Here is a 17,489-nt window from a genome sequence, read left to right as displayed (position 1 = left end):
CAAAACATGGCATACTATACTACCTCAATACGCAAGGACAGCAGGCGTATTGTTGACTTTTTGTGGTGCCTCGTGATGACAATCATAGATGAGTACAGAAGATGGCAACATAGCTGTCTTTGAAAATGATCTTTAACTAACTCCCTTCACAATAATGCAATAGCTTAAGCATCTAAAAATAGTTTATAATCAATACCTTGCGATGACATAGATAAGTACAGGGATTAAGAAAGAAGAAATAGCTGGTTTCCTTCCATTTTCCTTGGGCCATCCCCGTTGTGAACTGAGCTTGTATAAACAGAGAACAACGACCCAATCGAAGGCCAAGCAACTCAAGAGATGAACGCAATGGGTGCCCTCTCGTGGGCGGCTGACGCGGTGGTGGTGATCTACTCTCTCACCGTCGCCATCACTGCGCCGCTGGTCGTCGCGCAGGGCATCCTCCCGCGCCGCCTCTTCCCGGCGCCGCTCGTGGTGTTCAAGCTGTGGTACGCGGCCAAGTTCGACGACTACCTCACCGCCGAGCCACCGTCTTTCTTCCGCGGGCTTAACTGGCTGGAGCTCATCTTCCAATGGCCGCTCAACGTGGCCAACGTCTACGGCATCCTTGCCGACTGCCCTTGGGCCGCCACCACATCCCTGATGGCCGGCGTCTCCACCCTCACCTCCATGGTAACTCATCTTCCATCCCGCGTTCTCCTTGGCTTTTCTCCGGAAAACACTAGAACAATCAAATGCACTCGTGTTCCTCTAATTTCTACGCTTTGTGGTCACTTTCACTTTCAGGCTGCCATACTTGGAGACATTCTGGGATCAGGGAGAGCAACCAAGAAATTGCTTCTGGTCTATGTCCCTTATGTTGCTTTCGCCGTCGTCGCGATTCTTCGTGGGCTCACCTCAGGCTCACGGACTCAAGCGGGTTCTCTTGCATCTTACGCTTGGAAGAAAATCATCTAGTACTTATTTCTTTTGTTATGTTGTACCCACAACCATGTAACCAGAGATGAGTTCGTGACCATTGCAATCTTTCTTGTACAATGGATTAGAGCATTATCATCTTTCTCTTTACATATCCGCTTGCAAAATTGTTTGGGGTGTGGCTGAAATCAGTCGCGAGGACGGGTTCCTTGAGGCCTACAGGCTACACCAGTTGGCGTCGTTCCTTGCTACGCCAAGGGATTGACATTATGTGAAATCCTTGTCTCACACCGTTCATATCTCCACTTCGTTTTTCTTTTGCCTTAGTTCTTGTAAGAGTTTCGTCAATGAAGCTTGGGAGAGAAACCATTTATCAAAAGAAGGTAAATATAGCAGCACATGGATAGATCCGTATAGTCACCGCGTGAGCCACATGCATGCATGTTGATGGCTTGTAATTTTGCTTGGGTTAAGCGAGAGCAAATATTTAACCAATTAGACAGTGCTAGCCTCTACTTGTCCATTCCGCCATCTTCCACCGATCGACATCAAGTAGACGTTTATAAGACATGTAAGCTAGCTGGTCTAATGCTGGTTTGTCGCAGTTATCAATTGTCTACAGATCACATATTAATTGTTTTGGTTAGAACTGACAAGAAAATAGGAAGAATACAACCCTTTAACAGTCGCTACAACCAGCTAAACGCACCAGACGCCCCCGCGTCGCCCTCCCTGGCGACACGGGGGAAAGCTAGATCTGCACCGCCAGCCCCCCTTCCACCCTCCCCGTCGCTCGCCGCCGCCGGAGGAGCAGCCGGCAAAGCTCGCGCCTGCTCCGGTGAAGGTGGCGGCGGGGCCCTTTCATCTTCCTCGACTGCGAGCTTGGCGAGCTGGCTGCCATGGCGGCGCGGGGCCGTGCGTCCGCGACGGAGTGGCCCGAGGTGGCGCGTGGCTGGAGGCTTGGGCGTGGCAGGCGCGCGAGGAAGGACGGCAGACGCGCGAGGAGGCGTGCGGCTGGGCGCGGTGAGCGGCTGCCGGGCGCGGCGTGGTGGTCGTCGTCAGATCCAGGGCGGTGCGTGGGCAGGGTGCCAGGCGCTGCTCCCAGCGCGGATCTGCGGCGCGCGGGGCGTGGGAGGCGCGCCGGTGGCGCCTCCAGCGCGGATCTGCTGGGTGGCAGCCGGTTGTCTTCGGCGGCCGGTGGTTCTCCGCACGACAGAGGCACGACGTCGGTTCTGTTGGAGGCGTGAGTTCCGCAGGCAGCAGGGCTCGATCTGGGTTTCTGCTGGCCGTGCGGGCGAAGTGGTGGGAGATGAATGGCACCTCGCCTGGTGTTGCATCCTCCTGTTTGGTGGTTCGGTGAGCTCGACGCTGCTTCGGGTGGGAGGACGAGATGGAGGTGGCTGGAGGGAGAGGAATGGCCTCGTTGCGGTTGTTGCATCCTTCGCCGGGAGAGGAATGGCCGGCAGGCGTTGCATCCTCGAGAAGACGAATGGCGTTGTGCTTGGTTGCATCCTTCCGATGGGAGACGAATGGCGCCGCTAGGGGTTGCATCCTCCGTTCAGTGGGGATGCGGATGCAAGGTTGGAAGCATGTCGAGCTCGTCGGGGAGGTGCGGTTGGCCGTGGAGGCAGGGATAGTGGTTCGGTGTGTAGGTTGATCGGATCCGAGGTTTCGGGCTATGTAGGTGAGACTGCCGGCGAAAGTCGTACTCCGGTTCTGGCCGGAGTCATTGATGGCGGCGCTTTCAGGCATCATTCCCTCGTTGGAGGCATCAATGTAGCTGCTCTCACCTTGCCTTTTCCGACGTGCTCCTGGGGAAACCCTTGATCTAGTTTTAGATTGGACGATGACGGCGTCTTTCGGCGTCGCGTTCTCTCTTGGGGGCATCGTCGTGGAGATGGATCCGGACAGAGGGACCCGTGGCTCATGGGGATGTGTGTGTTGTTTGCTGAAAGGCGCGTTTGTATGGTTTTTGGGTCCGGTTTTCCTCATAAACTGGACCAACCCTCTTTCTCCTGACCAATGAATTTGGTAGATCAACTACCAACATTCAAAAAAAAAAACAGTCGCTACAAGGGTGCTCTCTCGCCTTGTACACGTCGGCAAAGTTACTGTGCAACGCTGGGGTGAAAAAAAATCTCGGTAAAACCAAGCCGCCAGCACACGCTTCCTCCCCAGTCCCCACTGTGCCATTCCCCTCTCCCCTCGCCTCCTCCTCTCTCGAGTCCCTGCGCCGCCGGCTCCTCCCCTTCTCTTACGCCTTCTCCTCCCCGTTCCTCTCATCTCCCTGCCTGGGTTACCGCCGCAGCCGTCGCCCCAGGTGAGTTGTTGCTGGGGGCGGAGCGGGGCGGGCTGGTGCCATTGACAAGGAAGCCGTGGGTGGAGGTCCGCTCACCCCGTCCAGTCTTCAATTCCTCTCCTCAATAAATCTCTGACTCTCCATGGCTGATGCTTGTCCTGCCCTCAGGTAAGACGCTGCTGGAGTTCAAGGTGGCTGAACGCCACGACGGGGCAACAGATCGGCAGCCTGCGGCCCGCTGACCCCAACCCCTGTGGCCCGGACCTCAGTCCAGTTCATGTATGTGCTATCTTCTTCTCCCTGTCCCTCTTGTTCTTTTCTTTATTAGATTTGATTAGAATAGCCTCTTTATTGATTAGATTAATAATGGCTTGGTTCCTCACGCCACCCACCCCATCCCACCCGTGATTGAATATTCTTTGTGTGGCATGTGGTGTTATCCTTTTACCTCCTTCAACTATATAAACATTCAGGCAGTTGTTCTTGTGTCATATAATAAATACCCTCTCCATCCTAAAATAGGATGTTCTTTTTAGTTTGGTCCTAAGTCAAACTAGCTTAAGTTTTACCAGTTTATGCAAAAAAAATCAACTTTCATGATGTTTTGTATGGGTTAATTAGCAAAACAAAAATTATGAAGCAAATTATGGGATGCCTCATTTCACACATCGAGTGAGAATGTAGTTCAGACGCGGCCACTTAGACACAAGAGCATACATAACTACTGAGGACAGAAATCGGCACCCAAATTATTTCAAGAAAAACATACTCCCTCTGTCCCAAACTACTTGTCGCCCAAACAGATGTATTTACCACTAAAATATAGATCCGTTTGAGCGACAAGTAATTCAGGATGGAGGGAGTACATTTGAAACAAGTATAATCAAATGGCATGATGCACTAGCTGCCCGAGATCATGTTCGATGAATGGATTGATGCGCACCATGCCACTTGTGCTTTCAGTTTTATCTATAATCTCCCACTAACAGCTGGTGATTAATTAGTGTCATAAAGCTATTGTTTGTAGGAGTAGTAGTTCATTTAGGAAAATTTGAGACCTGCTTGATTGAATAAAAATATTCGATTGGACAATTACTATGATAATCAGAAAATGTGCTGCTGTAAATACTTGTAACAGCGCCGGAAGCATAATCAGTAATGTGGAGCCATTTCAGCATTAAAGGTGTTCACTCCAGTTGCTTCTTCGATTGTTTCAGGTTAATTACCCGAAGCTTGGCGAGTTGTGGTGGTTAATAATTCCATTTGCTTTGACGACACTAGATCATTAGTCACCGGATGTTAAGGTATGATGATGTTCCTTTTTGGTTTTCATACAGACGATAACATTAGTATTTGTTTAATAGAAGTGCTAACCACTATTTCTTTAACGACATCCAGCTCGCTCTGTAGTGTTGCTTACAATATTTCCTCAATTTCCATTGGTGGGAATTTTGAGTGAGAATGATCCACATGATTGACAAGAACAGGGAATGATTAGCTTCAAGCACATAGCAAAGAATGTGATAATAATATATTTAACGTTGTATGGAGATGCAGTACTTGATGCGCACCCATGGATCCGCTGCCCCTCTTTGTTTCTGATTATTGTTCTTCTCATATACTATCAAATTTCCATGGATGGGATCTGATGAATGAGTATCCCGTGTCTGCGGCAACTCGCATGGCCTGATCTGGAAGTACGCGTGTGCTGCAGGCATTGCTTCCACAATTCTGCCAAGGACATTGGCTTCATCAAGGTATGAGCCACCCCACTATTTATTGATTTCCTTAATCATGTGCCTGATTTTGATGACTGCTGAGTAGTAATATGTTACCCCATGCTTTGCTTTGAACAATATATATGCTTTGTCTACAAGGCCTCTTGGTATGCCGCACCAATTTTAATTTGTTCGAGACTACCATCTGGTAGTGTGAGTTATTAAATAATGTAATGTAATGTATGACATGTTGGATTCACTTATTCAGAATAGATCTATGTATTGCCCTCCTCATTCCCGGAGTAAACCCAGTTAAGTTCTGCAATCATCACCTCATGTTCTGCCTTGCATTATTTTGTATCTGTTTGAACAATATGTGTAATTTCTACGCACCATAAGTCAACTTGGAATGGACCGAGTTGTGCATGACTACATGATAGCTTTGTTTGTTTGTTATTCCCACCTATATAAGTCTTACTCTGCTGCATCTATCTCCAGTCTCGGCTATTTTACTAACTGTCAACTACCAAGTTTTTCCTGAGCATACCAGTCCATTTCAAAGCACCCAAATTGAGTGTATTGCAATTGCTCAAATATTTATTAAGTAGGTATATATACATTGTATATATTTTTTTTTAGAAAAGGAGGATGACCCCCGGCCTCTGCATCTGGGAGATGCATACGGCCACTTTATTAATTATTCTCACAAGACCTTACAAAGTAATACAACAGTAAGACTAAAGCCGCCGTCTAAGCACCTCTATCCAACTGATGAAGGGGCGCAGATAGCCTGGGCCTAATACCAAACAGACATCGCAGCCAAACCTAACATCTAAGACCTGAGAACCCATCCAGGATGCCTGCCGGGCATGGGTCTCACCGGTCCGGCGTGCACTCAGATGCCGCCGCCGCCAACTGCCACCGCTCCATCTTCAGAACTGTACTGATGCATCAACCTTGCTCGGTCTAGCTATCGCCGACGCCACCACGGCGCCAAACGGCACCTCATCCCTGCGCGCAAACAGCTGAGCACGTCGCGGTCGCCACTGATACACCTCAGCGCCATGCTGCCAGGTATCACCAGCCGACACAGCTTGAAGTCCTTGAAAGGTCTGTCGTGCGTAGCACCTGCCGACCAGGCATGACAAAGCGTAGCACCTGTCGGTCAGGCATGACTTGACATCACCACCGAAGCTCCGTGCAAGACGAAGCCGCTCCACCTCCTGCCTCTGACATCCAGCGCTGCTCCGCAAACGATGCTCCCAAGAGAGAAACGACACCGCAGTGCCGCCATCGTCCGATCTGGAACACCAGATCCTAGGGTTTTCCCTGAAGCAGCACGAGTGGGTCAACAATAGTTACACGACGATGCCTTCATCAAGGTAACGGCGAGAACGCCGCCATCGCCCGCCGTCGGCTCGGTTTTCACCGGCAACCATGTCTCCCCTACTCGCAGCCGGTACAAGATGATGGATCTCGAGATCCGATCACCAAGCCTCTGGCCGGCCACCTCGGGATGAAGATGACCACCACGTCCACCAGTGTCACCACGCCGGGCACGCGTCGCCGCCGGCACCCCCATGGTGCCTAGAGGCCGACAAGCCCCGACGAAACCCCTGCCTCGCCAGCCGCCATGGCCCAGACCCCAGCACCACCAGATCCAGATCGGATCGGGGTCCAGGGCCCCAAGCCGCAACCGCCGCGGTGGTAGCACCACCGGACGGTGCCTAGCCCTCCAGCCCGCCGCCGAGTCATCGCCGGAGCTCCGCCGCGCCACGCCGCCAAGCCGCCGCCGGGATACCTCGCGCCGCCGCCAGAGAAGCCACAGCCTCCACGCGTTGGAGAGGCCTGAAGCCGCAGCTGCACCACCGCCAGGCAGGGGCGCCGCCACCTAGCACGCCCTCCGCCGCGCTGCTGGGCCCCGCCCAGCCCAGCGCCGTCTCGCGCCGTGCTGTCCCGCGTCGGACGCCAACCGCGAGGAGAGCGGCAAGATCCCCGCCGCCACCAACGTCGGCCGGTCTTTGCCCGGCGGCGCTGTGCGGTGGCAGCGGGGGGAGAGAGATCGACGAGGGAGGACGAGGGGCGGCGGCTAGGGTTTCCCCCGAGGACGCTCGCGGGAGCGGCTCGGGGGCTCGGGGGGGCGGCCCGATCAAAACAAGAGTGACCATTGTATATATTTATTTCCTGAATAACGATGATTTATTAGAAGTTAAGATGATTTTCCTTTTGAAGAATTTTGTTTCCATTTCCATTTTATCTCATTAACTATAGGTTTTATGCTTCAGTTTTTAGGGTTGGGTAAACTGTTGTTCAGATGCATATCTTATGTTTGAATACCTGAATGTCTGTGTGTAACTAATTTCTTGTATTCCTTTTATTTTGCATAATCCCAATCTTTTTATACTGATAGCTGCATTTGTGCTCTTGTTTAATAGTACCATTAAGAATGGAACCTCAAAGGAAGCAAGGACTATGAAGTTATCATCAAACTGTGGTGTTTCAACGAGGACGATCTTTATCAACAATGAGGTAATGTGCCTGGAAATTGTTTTCAAAATTTCAATGCTTTGGAGCTAACTCATGTTATAATTTTGCAGGGTTGAATTAGATCTTCACAGACAAATACATCTTTATGTAATAAAAATGCTGATATGATGATCGGGTATAATGTTACAGAAAATATGAAAATTCAACGGATTTGTTTTCATTATCATTATAGTAATCAGAATGTTTTGTCTTGCACCATATTATTGGTTCAACATCTTTATTTGTATGATGTAGGAGGAGTTGCAGAAGATAGATTTCAAATGACTTGAATAAGAAGAGATGCAGATCACTATTCTAGACATGTTCTTGATCCTAACCAGATCACACTTTTTTGTTGTTACCTATATAAATGTATGTCCTGAGCTTCCGTTCTTGCCATTTTTAGGTTCATATACACATCATACTGATTGATTCATTCACTAGGTTACGATGTCTAGGTTACATACGTACATTACTTATTCTTGAGCAGAATATTATTCTTTTTTAGCAGAGGAGAATAGTGCTTACTGTAAATTAGTTGGGTATATACCAACAACCAAAAAGCTCAAAACATTTTGTGAGAAATAGAATAAATCAAGCCTTGCTCGAATTAGACAAGAAACATATTGATTAATCATTCCTTAAAATAGCTTGACTTTGTCATAAGGACTATAAAAGAAGCCGCATTATGACATGTCTAAGCTACAACAAATAATATATATTCTTATTTGGTCTAAAATACAGCAACTAATATAAGACGTTTTAGATTCGGTGATCTAAAACGTCTTATATTAGTTACAGAGAGAGTATTATCCTTTGTGCTGATTAATTTATATGTACTAACTTATATTTATGTGTTTTTAGAGTGGACGGTCAGCTGTGATAGTTCAAACTGTTGTGAGATGTATTTTGATATCATCCTCCTAACAAGAGACAAATTAGTGGATTATTTTGCTAGATAGTGTTGATGTCTCCTTAAAACCGAGGCTTCTTTCTCATCGGATATAGAACTGTGAATTTGTAAATTATATTTATTCTATCTTTTCAAACAGAATGAAAAGCCATCTTCTATTTTCTTCCATCCAACTTTTCTTCAGCTTGAAATGTGCAAAACATTTGTCACAGGGATATTGTACTTTGATCAATGGATGTGATAAAAAACACCATGACATAGACATGGAAGGGGGGACCTGAATGCACGAAACAAATAATGAAAAGCCTTGTGAAGTGGCAGAAAACTATATGTCTTATGTACCTTTTAGTTTCCCTTCAAGTGGGATGCCAAGCCTCATGAAGTGGTAAAAAACTGAGCAATATTAAGCTCAGTTTGTTGGAATTGATCCTAATCATTTCATATTTGGCTCAAATTTTGCTATACGAAAAACTTTCTCAATGCATGCTTACAGATGCTAATTGCATACAAGTATGCACAAGATATGTACAGGAGTTTCTATCACTAATTTTTATAGTATTGAGTTGATTTAATGGTAACTACCACTGGGTGGTAGGATGGATTTTTCCTATACACACACACATATGAGTTTCTGGCTAATTGTCTTTGAGGGGCTAAATTGGATTCCTTGATGGAAAATAAACAATCAACTGAAAGTTTCTAATTTATCTTTCTCCCTTTCTTGGCTGTAGTAGACTTTTCTCTATGTTAATGTTCCTCATAATTCTAGACCAAGTCTTTCTTCGATCTGAATGACATGGAAAATGTTGTTTCATTTCACATATTCATTTTATTATATTGTTTAAATTTTTTCTATGCAAGCCAGTAAAACTTGTTTTTTGTTTATTAAGCCAAACTTCCATCTTGTACTGGGAAGCCATAACGTCATAGTAGAAGACAAATGTGTGTGAGCATGTGAAAATGACTGCATAGGACATGCTGAGGTGCTCAAGCTACCTCCTCTTGTACTGGGAAGCCATAACGTCATAGTCCTGAGTGGCTGAGCTGTGATTGGTTAGGAGAGAGTGAAATATAACCTAGATGGTGAAATTTGTGTGTCAATGTAGCTTTTCAGTTGTTCATGTGTCCCATTTATGATCAGGGATGCTTGAGTCATGTGGGATAATAAAATTGGACACTCCAGAGGTTATGGCTTTGTCTTATTCTGTAATCAGTAGGCATGCACAACTCAGACCATTTCTCTTTTGCATTTTGCAGTAGTTTTACTATTTTAATGGCATGAATCAAATACCAACTTTACTTTCTACCTAATATTCTGGTGTTTGAGTGATACCGATAGCTTTTGCAATGCCTAAATTTAGCTCGGTGAATTGTACTCTTAGTGTGTTACCAATTTGTGGATGTATAGCTATGAATAGTACTGATACATACAATTTCGCCTCTTCTCTGTAGACTTTGAAGGATGAAGAATAAAGAACACTCTATGATCAGGTAACAATTTAATCCCTCTGATTACACTTGTCTATGCTCCTTTGACTGCCAATGGCTATTTCTTTTTGTATGTTCAGGACATACAAAGAATTAATTGTTTGAAACTTTAGATAATTAAGTTTGCAAGAGTCATCAACCTGTCTAAAAAACTTCATTGAATTCTGCACATAACAAATTATTAGGAAGATTTCTCAAATCATGTAAATGATTCTAGATCAGCCATCTAACTCCAATACCATGCACCAATCCTTGGAACTCATGCAAGTGTTATACTCGCATTACCAAATCAGGCTACGAAGACAAGTCTTCGTGCGCACATGTATGACCTTACCGCTCTCGTCGTTGTTATTATTTTCTAAAGAAAAAACTACTGTCATTAGGCTCTAAATTTGCAAAGTAACTAAACAACAAATACATATTATATCAGAGTTTTCCAAAGATTTTTGTGGTCTCTGCAATGTTGTTTGCAGGGATTGCCAAAGAGTGGCATTTAAAAGGCAGCTGACATTTGATGAATTGCTGAATGGTGGTGGTCGCACACCATGGGGGACAGTGTTCCAAGAGAGGTCTCGAAGATGGTTAGAGATTAGGTACTGACATAAAATCTATCAATCCTATCTTCATGTACATGTGTGTGTTAGGTACATCTAATTAATCTGTTCTTCTGATTTAGGGAGGTCATCTGAATCTGAGACGATGTAAAATTTATTTTCCTATTCTTGGAAACTTTTGCGTTGGAGAATCATAACGTTCTTCTCATTGTTACAGGCAATCCAACGTCAAACATGATTGTGCTGATGTCTGGGTTTTGGCTTGGTGGTGAGGTGCTTGAGGTCGTGGCTCTGTGTCAGGAACCTCCTCTTGAGCGGGCTTGTACTTCATGGTGGTGAGGTCTATCTTGATGGTAGACCAGTTGGTTGATTAAATGCCAATAGGAGCAGCTGAGTGGACCACTGATGTAGTCTCACTGTGCATCAGTATTGTTGACCTCAGCTCGCCTATACATATGATCCATGTATCGTATTCAGCTTCTCTCTAAGACTTGGTATGCCTGTGTTCTGATGATCCGAGGAACTCTGCCTCTCTTTTGGAGATCATCCACCTTTTGAAGACTGTTAAACCTTGATTTGGAAATCTGGATGTGTCTATGACGAGTCATCCACCTTGTAAGATTGTCATCTATTTGTTACCTATTAGCATCGATCAAACTATTTATCTTGCTCTGCTTTATGAATAAACACTCTTCTGCTGCAGTTCTATTTTGTATATTATAATTTTAACCACTGTTGCTCATATGGACTGTGAACACGTTAATAAGTGCGTCAGCTTGATTAGTGCGCATAGTACCGCATAGGTGGCGCCCCAGCCTCTAGTTCACATATAGGATAGTATGTACCGAGTAGTCTTGATAACTAGAACTCCTGCTTGCAATCCGCATGGTGTTGAATGCCGGACTCGTGGCAGATGGTGGCCACCGAAAGGTCTTCACGAGGATTCCTTCCTCTAGATCCGGTGGTTGGCTTCACGATAAGATGCAAACTATGGACGATAGCTTGACGTAGAGAAATAGTTGTGCATCGGCGGCAGGAATCAAAAAATGAAATCCACAAGTGACAATATGCAAATTAAATTTATCCAAACACAAGTGAGAAGGCCCAAGGGGAAAACAAGATGCACCAGCTGGGAATCGAACCCGTCATGCATGTATGCTGGTCTCCATTGCATATATTTCTAACTCAGTTCTTGTCTTAGCGTTTGCCACGTGCAAGCCGCATGGTGTTGAATGCTGGGCTTGTGGCGGACGGTGGCCACCGAAAGGTCTTGACGAGGATTCCTTCCTCTTGATTCGGTGGTTGGCTTCACGATAAGATGCTAACTATAGACGATGGCTTGACATAGAGAAATAGTTGTGCATCGGCGGCAGGCATCAAAAATGAAATCCACAAGTGACAGTATGCAAATTAAATTTATCCAAACCAAGTGACAGTATTGTTGACCTCAGCTCGTCTATACATATGATCCATGTATCGTATTCAGCTTCTCTCTAAGACTTGGTATGCCTGTGTTCTGATGATCCGAGGAACTCTGCCTCTCTTTTGGAGATCATCCACCTTTTGAAGACTGTTAAACCTTGATTTGGAAATCTGGATGTGTCTATGACGAGTCATCCACCTTGTAAGATTGTCATCTATTTGTTACCCATTAGCATCGATCAAACTATTTATCTTGCTCTGCTTTATGAATAAACACTCTTCTGCTGCAGTTCTATTTTGTATATTATAATTTTAACCACTGTTGCTCATATGGACTGTGAACACGTTAATAAGTGCGTCAGCTTGATTAGTGCGTATAGTACCGCATAGGTGGCGCCCCAGCCTCTAGTTCACATATAGGATAGTATGTACCGAGTAGTCTTGATAACTAGAACTCCTGCTTGCAAGCCGCATGGTGTTGAATGCCGGACTCGTGGCAGATGGTGGCCACCGAAAGTTCTTCACGAGGATTCCTTCCTCTAGATCCGGTGGTTGGCTTCACGATAAGATGCAAACTATGGACGATAGCTTGACGTAGAGAAATAGTTGTGCATCGGCGGCAGGCATCAAAAATGAAATCCACAAGTGACAGTATGCAAATTAAATTTATCCAAACCAAAGTGAGAAGGCCCAAGGGGAAAAAAAGATGCACCAGCCGGGAATCGAACCCGGGTCTGTACCGTGGCAGGGTACTATTCTACCACTAGACCACTGGTGCTTTTGATGTGGATTTGCCCGAGGAAACTTTCCTAATCGTAATCAGTGGACTGCCTCTTTTTTCTTTTCATTTTTGGACGGGGGACTGCCTCTTTGATTGTAAGCTCGACAGTCACAGCGACACAGTACTGTGCGGCTCCATAGTTCCATAGTCTCACATCTCTCTTCCGGTCTTGACGGTGGAAGGCAACGGCCATACACATGAACATGCGCTGGGCAGTACTATATGATGCAATGCATCTTGTAGAAGACTAGAATAGGTTGTGCAACACAATTACATTGATCGGTACACCAGACACGTATATATGATGTACAGAGGAGGGTCACAACCTCAACTATACAGATAAATTAAGAGGTGGGCTCAAGACACAATATACATATACACAATATATTCAACACCCCCCTCCCCCCCTCCCCCTTCCCCTTCCCGCCGCAGTCAAAGCGGCGGCGGAGATGCAGAGACTGGAACGAAACTTCTCGAAGGTGGAAGTCGGCAGTCCCTTAGTCATCACATCGGCGAACTGTTGTGCGGTCGGAACATTGAGGACCCGAATGCGTCCAAGGGCCACCTGCTCACGCACGAAGTGAATGTCAAGCTCAATGTGCTTAGTCCGGCGATGATGAACGGGGTTGGCGGAAAGGTACACCGCAGAGACGTTGTCACAGTAGACAACCGTAGCCTGAAAGACATCATGATGCAACTCCTGAAGTAGCTATCGTAGCCAGGTGCACTCGGCGGCGGCGTTAGCCACTGCTCAGTACTCGGCCTCCGCGCTAGAGCGCGAAACGGTGGGTTCTTGCTTGGACGATCACGAGATTTGTGAAGGACCGAGGTAGACGCAGTAGCCAGAGGTGTCAGGGCAGCCGGCCCAGTCCACGTCATAATAGGCCACCATCTCCAGAGAAGTGGACGCCGTGAGAGTGAGCCCAAGGGCCATCGTGCCACGAATGTAGCGGAGAATCTATATCACGAGGGTCCAATGGGAGTCACGAGGGGCGTGCATATGAAGACACATTTGCCGAACAACATACTTAGATCCGGCCGGGTGAGAGTCAGATACTGAAGAGCACCAACAATGGACCGGTAGAACAGAGAGCATCCGATGCGGGCGAGCCCTCGAGAGCAGAAACCTTGGCCTTCGTGTCAAATGGACTTGCGACAGGGTGACAATTGAGCATGCCGACACGCTCAAGGAGCTCATGCGCATACTTCTGCTGATGAAGAAAGAAGCCGTCGGGTCGCCGAACAACCTCAATGCCAAGGAAATAATGTACATCGCCTAAGTCCTTGATGGCAAACTCATCACGCACCCAGAGAGTAATCTGGTGAAGAAGGCTGCGGAGGAGGCTGTCACAACGATGTCGTCGGCATAGAGGAGCAAATATGCAGTCGTGTCGCTACAGTGATAGACAAACAATGAGGCATCAGAGCGAGGAACGCTGAAGCCCAGTGTCTGAAGGAACGCAGCGATATGCTGGTACCAGGCGTGAGGTGCTTGCTCAAGCCCGTAGAGAGACTGGGACAGCAAACACACATGCCTAGGAAGAGATGCGTCGACGAAACCGGTGGGCTGCTCACAGTAAACCTGCTACTCAAGATGCCCATGGAAGAAGGTGTTGGAGACATCCATCCGATGAACCGGCCAGCCTCGGGAGACTGCCAGCTGGAGAACGGTGTGGATCGTGCCTGGTTTGACAACTGGTGCAAACGTCTCAGTGAAGTCGACGCCAGCACGCTGCCGAAAATCGCAGACCACCGAGCGATCCTTGTAGCGCTCAAGTGTACCATCCGAGTGGGTCTTATGATGAAAGACCCACTTGCTATTGATGACATTGGCGCGAGAAGGCCGGGGAGCCAGTGTCCAGGTACGGTTCCGCTGAAGAGCGTCGAACTCTTTCGGCATCGTAGCAAGCCAATGAGGATCACGAAGGGCTGATCTGGCGGACACAGGAATCACTGACAGCTCGGTGGTGGAGGAGGTGAGGAGATACTCGTCGTTGTTGTAGTACCGCAGACTTGGGCGGTGAATGTCGGCTCGAGCCCGAGAGAGGGGGCAAGACGACAACTTTAGGATGAGGCCCGAGGAGGCGGCCGGCGAGACCGCTGGCGAGGCGGCCGGCGAGGGTGCGGCACCCGAGGCAGTCGAGAAGGCGCGACACCTGAGGCGCCTGAGGCGGCGGGGGAGGCCGAGGCGGCCGGAGAGAGTGCCGGCGGCGAAGCCGGCGGGGACGGCGACGACGGCGACGACGGCGTGGGGGCGTGAGGCGCAGCTTGTCCCACGGCGCGAGGACCACCAAAGCCAGGAGGCGGACCGAGAGCCGAGCGAGGATGTCCACCTGATGGGGTCGCTGAAGGGCCGCCGGTGGCCGTCGGCAACGGGGCGAAGAGAGATATCTGCCGCTGAAAAGGAAACACCTTCTCATCAAAGTAAACGTGTCGGGAGGTGAATACAACGATGTGAGACAGGATTGTAGCAGCGGTAGCCTTTTGTGTTAGGAGGGTAGCCGAGAAAGATGCAAGCGACGGAGTGGGGTGCAAGCTTATGAGGCACTGGCGGCGATGCTAGGGTAGCAGACACAGCCGAAGATGTGAAGCTCGTCATAAGAGGGCGGTGCACTGAAGAGGAGATGATGAGGTGCAAAGTTCCCGTGAGTACGACAAGGGCGGATGTTAATGAGGAGTGATGCGTTGACGAGAGCATCAGGCCAAAAGAGCGGGGGCACATTGGTATGAAAGAGAAGAGTCCGAACGCAGTCATTAAGAGTGCGAAGGACACGCTCAGCACGACCGTTCTGTTGCGAAGTGTATGGGCATGTGAGACGAAAAGTCGTGCCATGTGTGGTGAGGAGAGTGCGAACAGCTAAGTTGTCGAACTCGTTCCCATTATCTGTCTGAAACACGAGAATGGGACGACCAAACTGCGTGAAAACATAAGAGTAGAAAGCGGAGAGAGTGGAGATGACATCCAACTTACTAGGCAACGGGAAGGTCCACACATAGTGCGAAAAATCATCAAGTATAACAAGATAATAAAGATAGCCTGTATTACTTGCAACTGGAGAGGTCCAAACATCACTATGAATTAACTCAAACGGGTATGATGCAACATGAGAAGACGCCCTAAACAGAAGACGAGCATGTGTGCTGAGGCGACCTGCATGACACGAGTGATCCTCGATCGTATTACACGTGAAAGAAAAACGTTGGAGTATATGACGAAGGGTGTTGGGTTTGGGATGACCCAAGTGAGCATGCCAAAGATCCACTCCAGTGATGAGAGCAACAGGGGCGGCGGAGGTGGTGGAGGCGGTGGAGTGGACCGAGTAGAGCTCGTCGGGGCTGTCACATCGGTGGAGTATGCTACCTCTTGAGCACTGCGTTGCTTTTCCCTTGAAGAGGAAAGGGTGATGCAGCAAAGTAGCGTAAGTATTTCCCTTAGTTTTGAGAACCAAGGTATCAATCCAGTAGGAGGCCACACACAAGTCCCTCGTACCTACACAAACAAATAAGAACCTCGTAACCAACGCGATAAAGGGGTTGTCAATCCCTTCACGGTCACTTCGAGATCGAGTGAGATCTGATAGATATGATAAGATAATATTTTTGGTATTTTTATAATAAAGATAAAAAGTAAAGATTGCAAAAAACGGTGCAAACAATAACATGGTAACGGGAGATTAATATGATGGAGAATAGACCCGGGGCCATAGGTTTCACTAGTGGCTTGTCTCGAGATAGCATAAGTATTACGGTGGGTGAACAAATTACTGTCGAGCAATTGATAGAAAAGCGAATAATTATGAGAATATCTAGGCATGATCATGTATATAGGCATCACGTCCGTGACAAGTAGACCGACTCATGCCTGGATCTACTACTATTACTCCACACATTGACCACTGTCCAGCATGCATCTAGAGTATTAAGTTCATAAGAACAGAGTAATGCATTAGGTGAGATGACATGATGTGGAGGGACAAACACAAGCAATATGATATAAACCCCATATTTTTATCCTCGATGGCAACAATACAATACGTGTCATTTCCCTTTATGTCACTGGGATCGAGCACCGCAAGATTGAACCCAAAGCTAAGCACTTCTCCCATTGCAAGAAAGATCAATCTAGTAGGCCAAACCAAACTGATAATTCGAAGAGACTTGCAAAGATAACCAATCATGCATAAAAGAATTCAGAGAAGATTCAAATATTGTTCATAGATAAACTTGATCATAAACCCACAATTCATCAGATCTCGACAAACACACCGCAAAAAGAGTTACATCGAATAGATCTCCAAGAAGATCGAGGAGAACATTATATTGAGATCCAAAGAGAGAGAAGAAGCCATCTATGTAATAACTATGGACCCGAAGGTTTGAAGTAAAATACTCACACATCATCGGAGGGGCCATGGAGTTGATGTAGAGGCCCTCCGTGATTGATGCCCCCTCCGGCGGAGCTCCGGAAAAGGCCCCAAGATGGGATCTCTTGGGTACAGAAGGTTGCGGCGGTGGAAATAGGGTTTCGTGGTTCTCCTGGATGTTTTCGGGGTATATGAATATATATAGGAGGAAGAAGTAGGTCGGTGGAGCAACGAGGGGCCCACGAGAGGGGAGGGCGCGCCCCCTGCTTCGTGGCCTCCTCGTTGGTTGCTTGACGTCCACTCCAAGTCCCACGGATCACGTTTGTTCCAAAAAATAACTCTCCCGAAGGTTTCATTCCGTTTGGATTCCGTTTGATATTCCTTTTCTGTGAAACACTGAAATAGGCAAAAAAACAGCAATTTGCACTAGGCCTTGGGTTAATAGGTTAGTCTCAAAATAATATAAAAGTGTAAAATAAATCTCATTAACATCCAAAATAGAATAT

General features: G+C 47.3%; 1 protein-coding gene, 1 long non-coding RNA gene and 1 other non-coding gene across 3 annotated transcripts; 2 read left to right on the top strand and 1 right to left on the bottom strand.

The window, feature by feature from the left end:
• The first annotated feature begins 247 nt into the window (after positions 1-247).
• On the top strand, positions 248-1,070 carry LOC125514882 (sigma intracellular receptor 2-like). The gene is made up of 2 exons (XM_048680252.1): positions 248-672; positions 787-1,070. Exons 1-2 carry the CDS (start codon positions 340-342, stop codon positions 955-957), a joined length of 504 nt encoding a protein of 167 aa, XP_048536209.1. The 5' UTR covers positions 248-339; the 3' UTR covers positions 958-1,070.
• A 6,769-nt stretch (positions 1,071-7,839) lies between these two features.
• On the top strand, positions 7,840-11,112 carry LOC125515822. The gene is made up of 3 exons (XR_007287136.1): positions 7,840-9,865; positions 10,336-10,455; positions 10,634-11,112. It is a non-coding gene; the product is annotated as an uncharacterized LOC125515822 (long non-coding RNA).
• A 1,433-nt stretch (positions 11,113-12,545) lies between these two features.
• TRNAG-GCC lies at positions 12,546-12,616 on the bottom strand. Its single transcript has one exon. It is a non-coding gene; the product is annotated as a tRNA-Gly (tRNA).
• Positions 12,617-17,489: the final 4,873 nt, after the last annotated feature.

Source organism: Triticum urartu, chromosome 6 (assembly GCF_003073215.2).
Source record: "Triticum urartu cultivar G1812 chromosome 6, Tu2.1, whole genome shotgun sequence".
NCBI classification, from domain to species: domain Eukaryota; kingdom Viridiplantae; phylum Streptophyta; class Magnoliopsida; order Poales; family Poaceae; genus Triticum; species Triticum urartu.
This window is presented reverse-complemented; position numbering and strand designations above follow the sequence as displayed.

What these genes read in the sequence shown, in the direction of transcription:
- LOC125514882 (XM_048680252.1), top strand. Translation starts at nt 340, where the DNA reads ATGAACGCAATGGGTGCCCTCTCGTGGGCGGCTGACGCGGTGGTGGTG. An exon ending in TCTCCACCCTCACCTCCATG is followed by an intron (nt 673 to 786) that starts GTAACTCATCTT and finishes TTTCACTTTCAG; the next exon opens with GCTGCCATACTTGGAGACAT.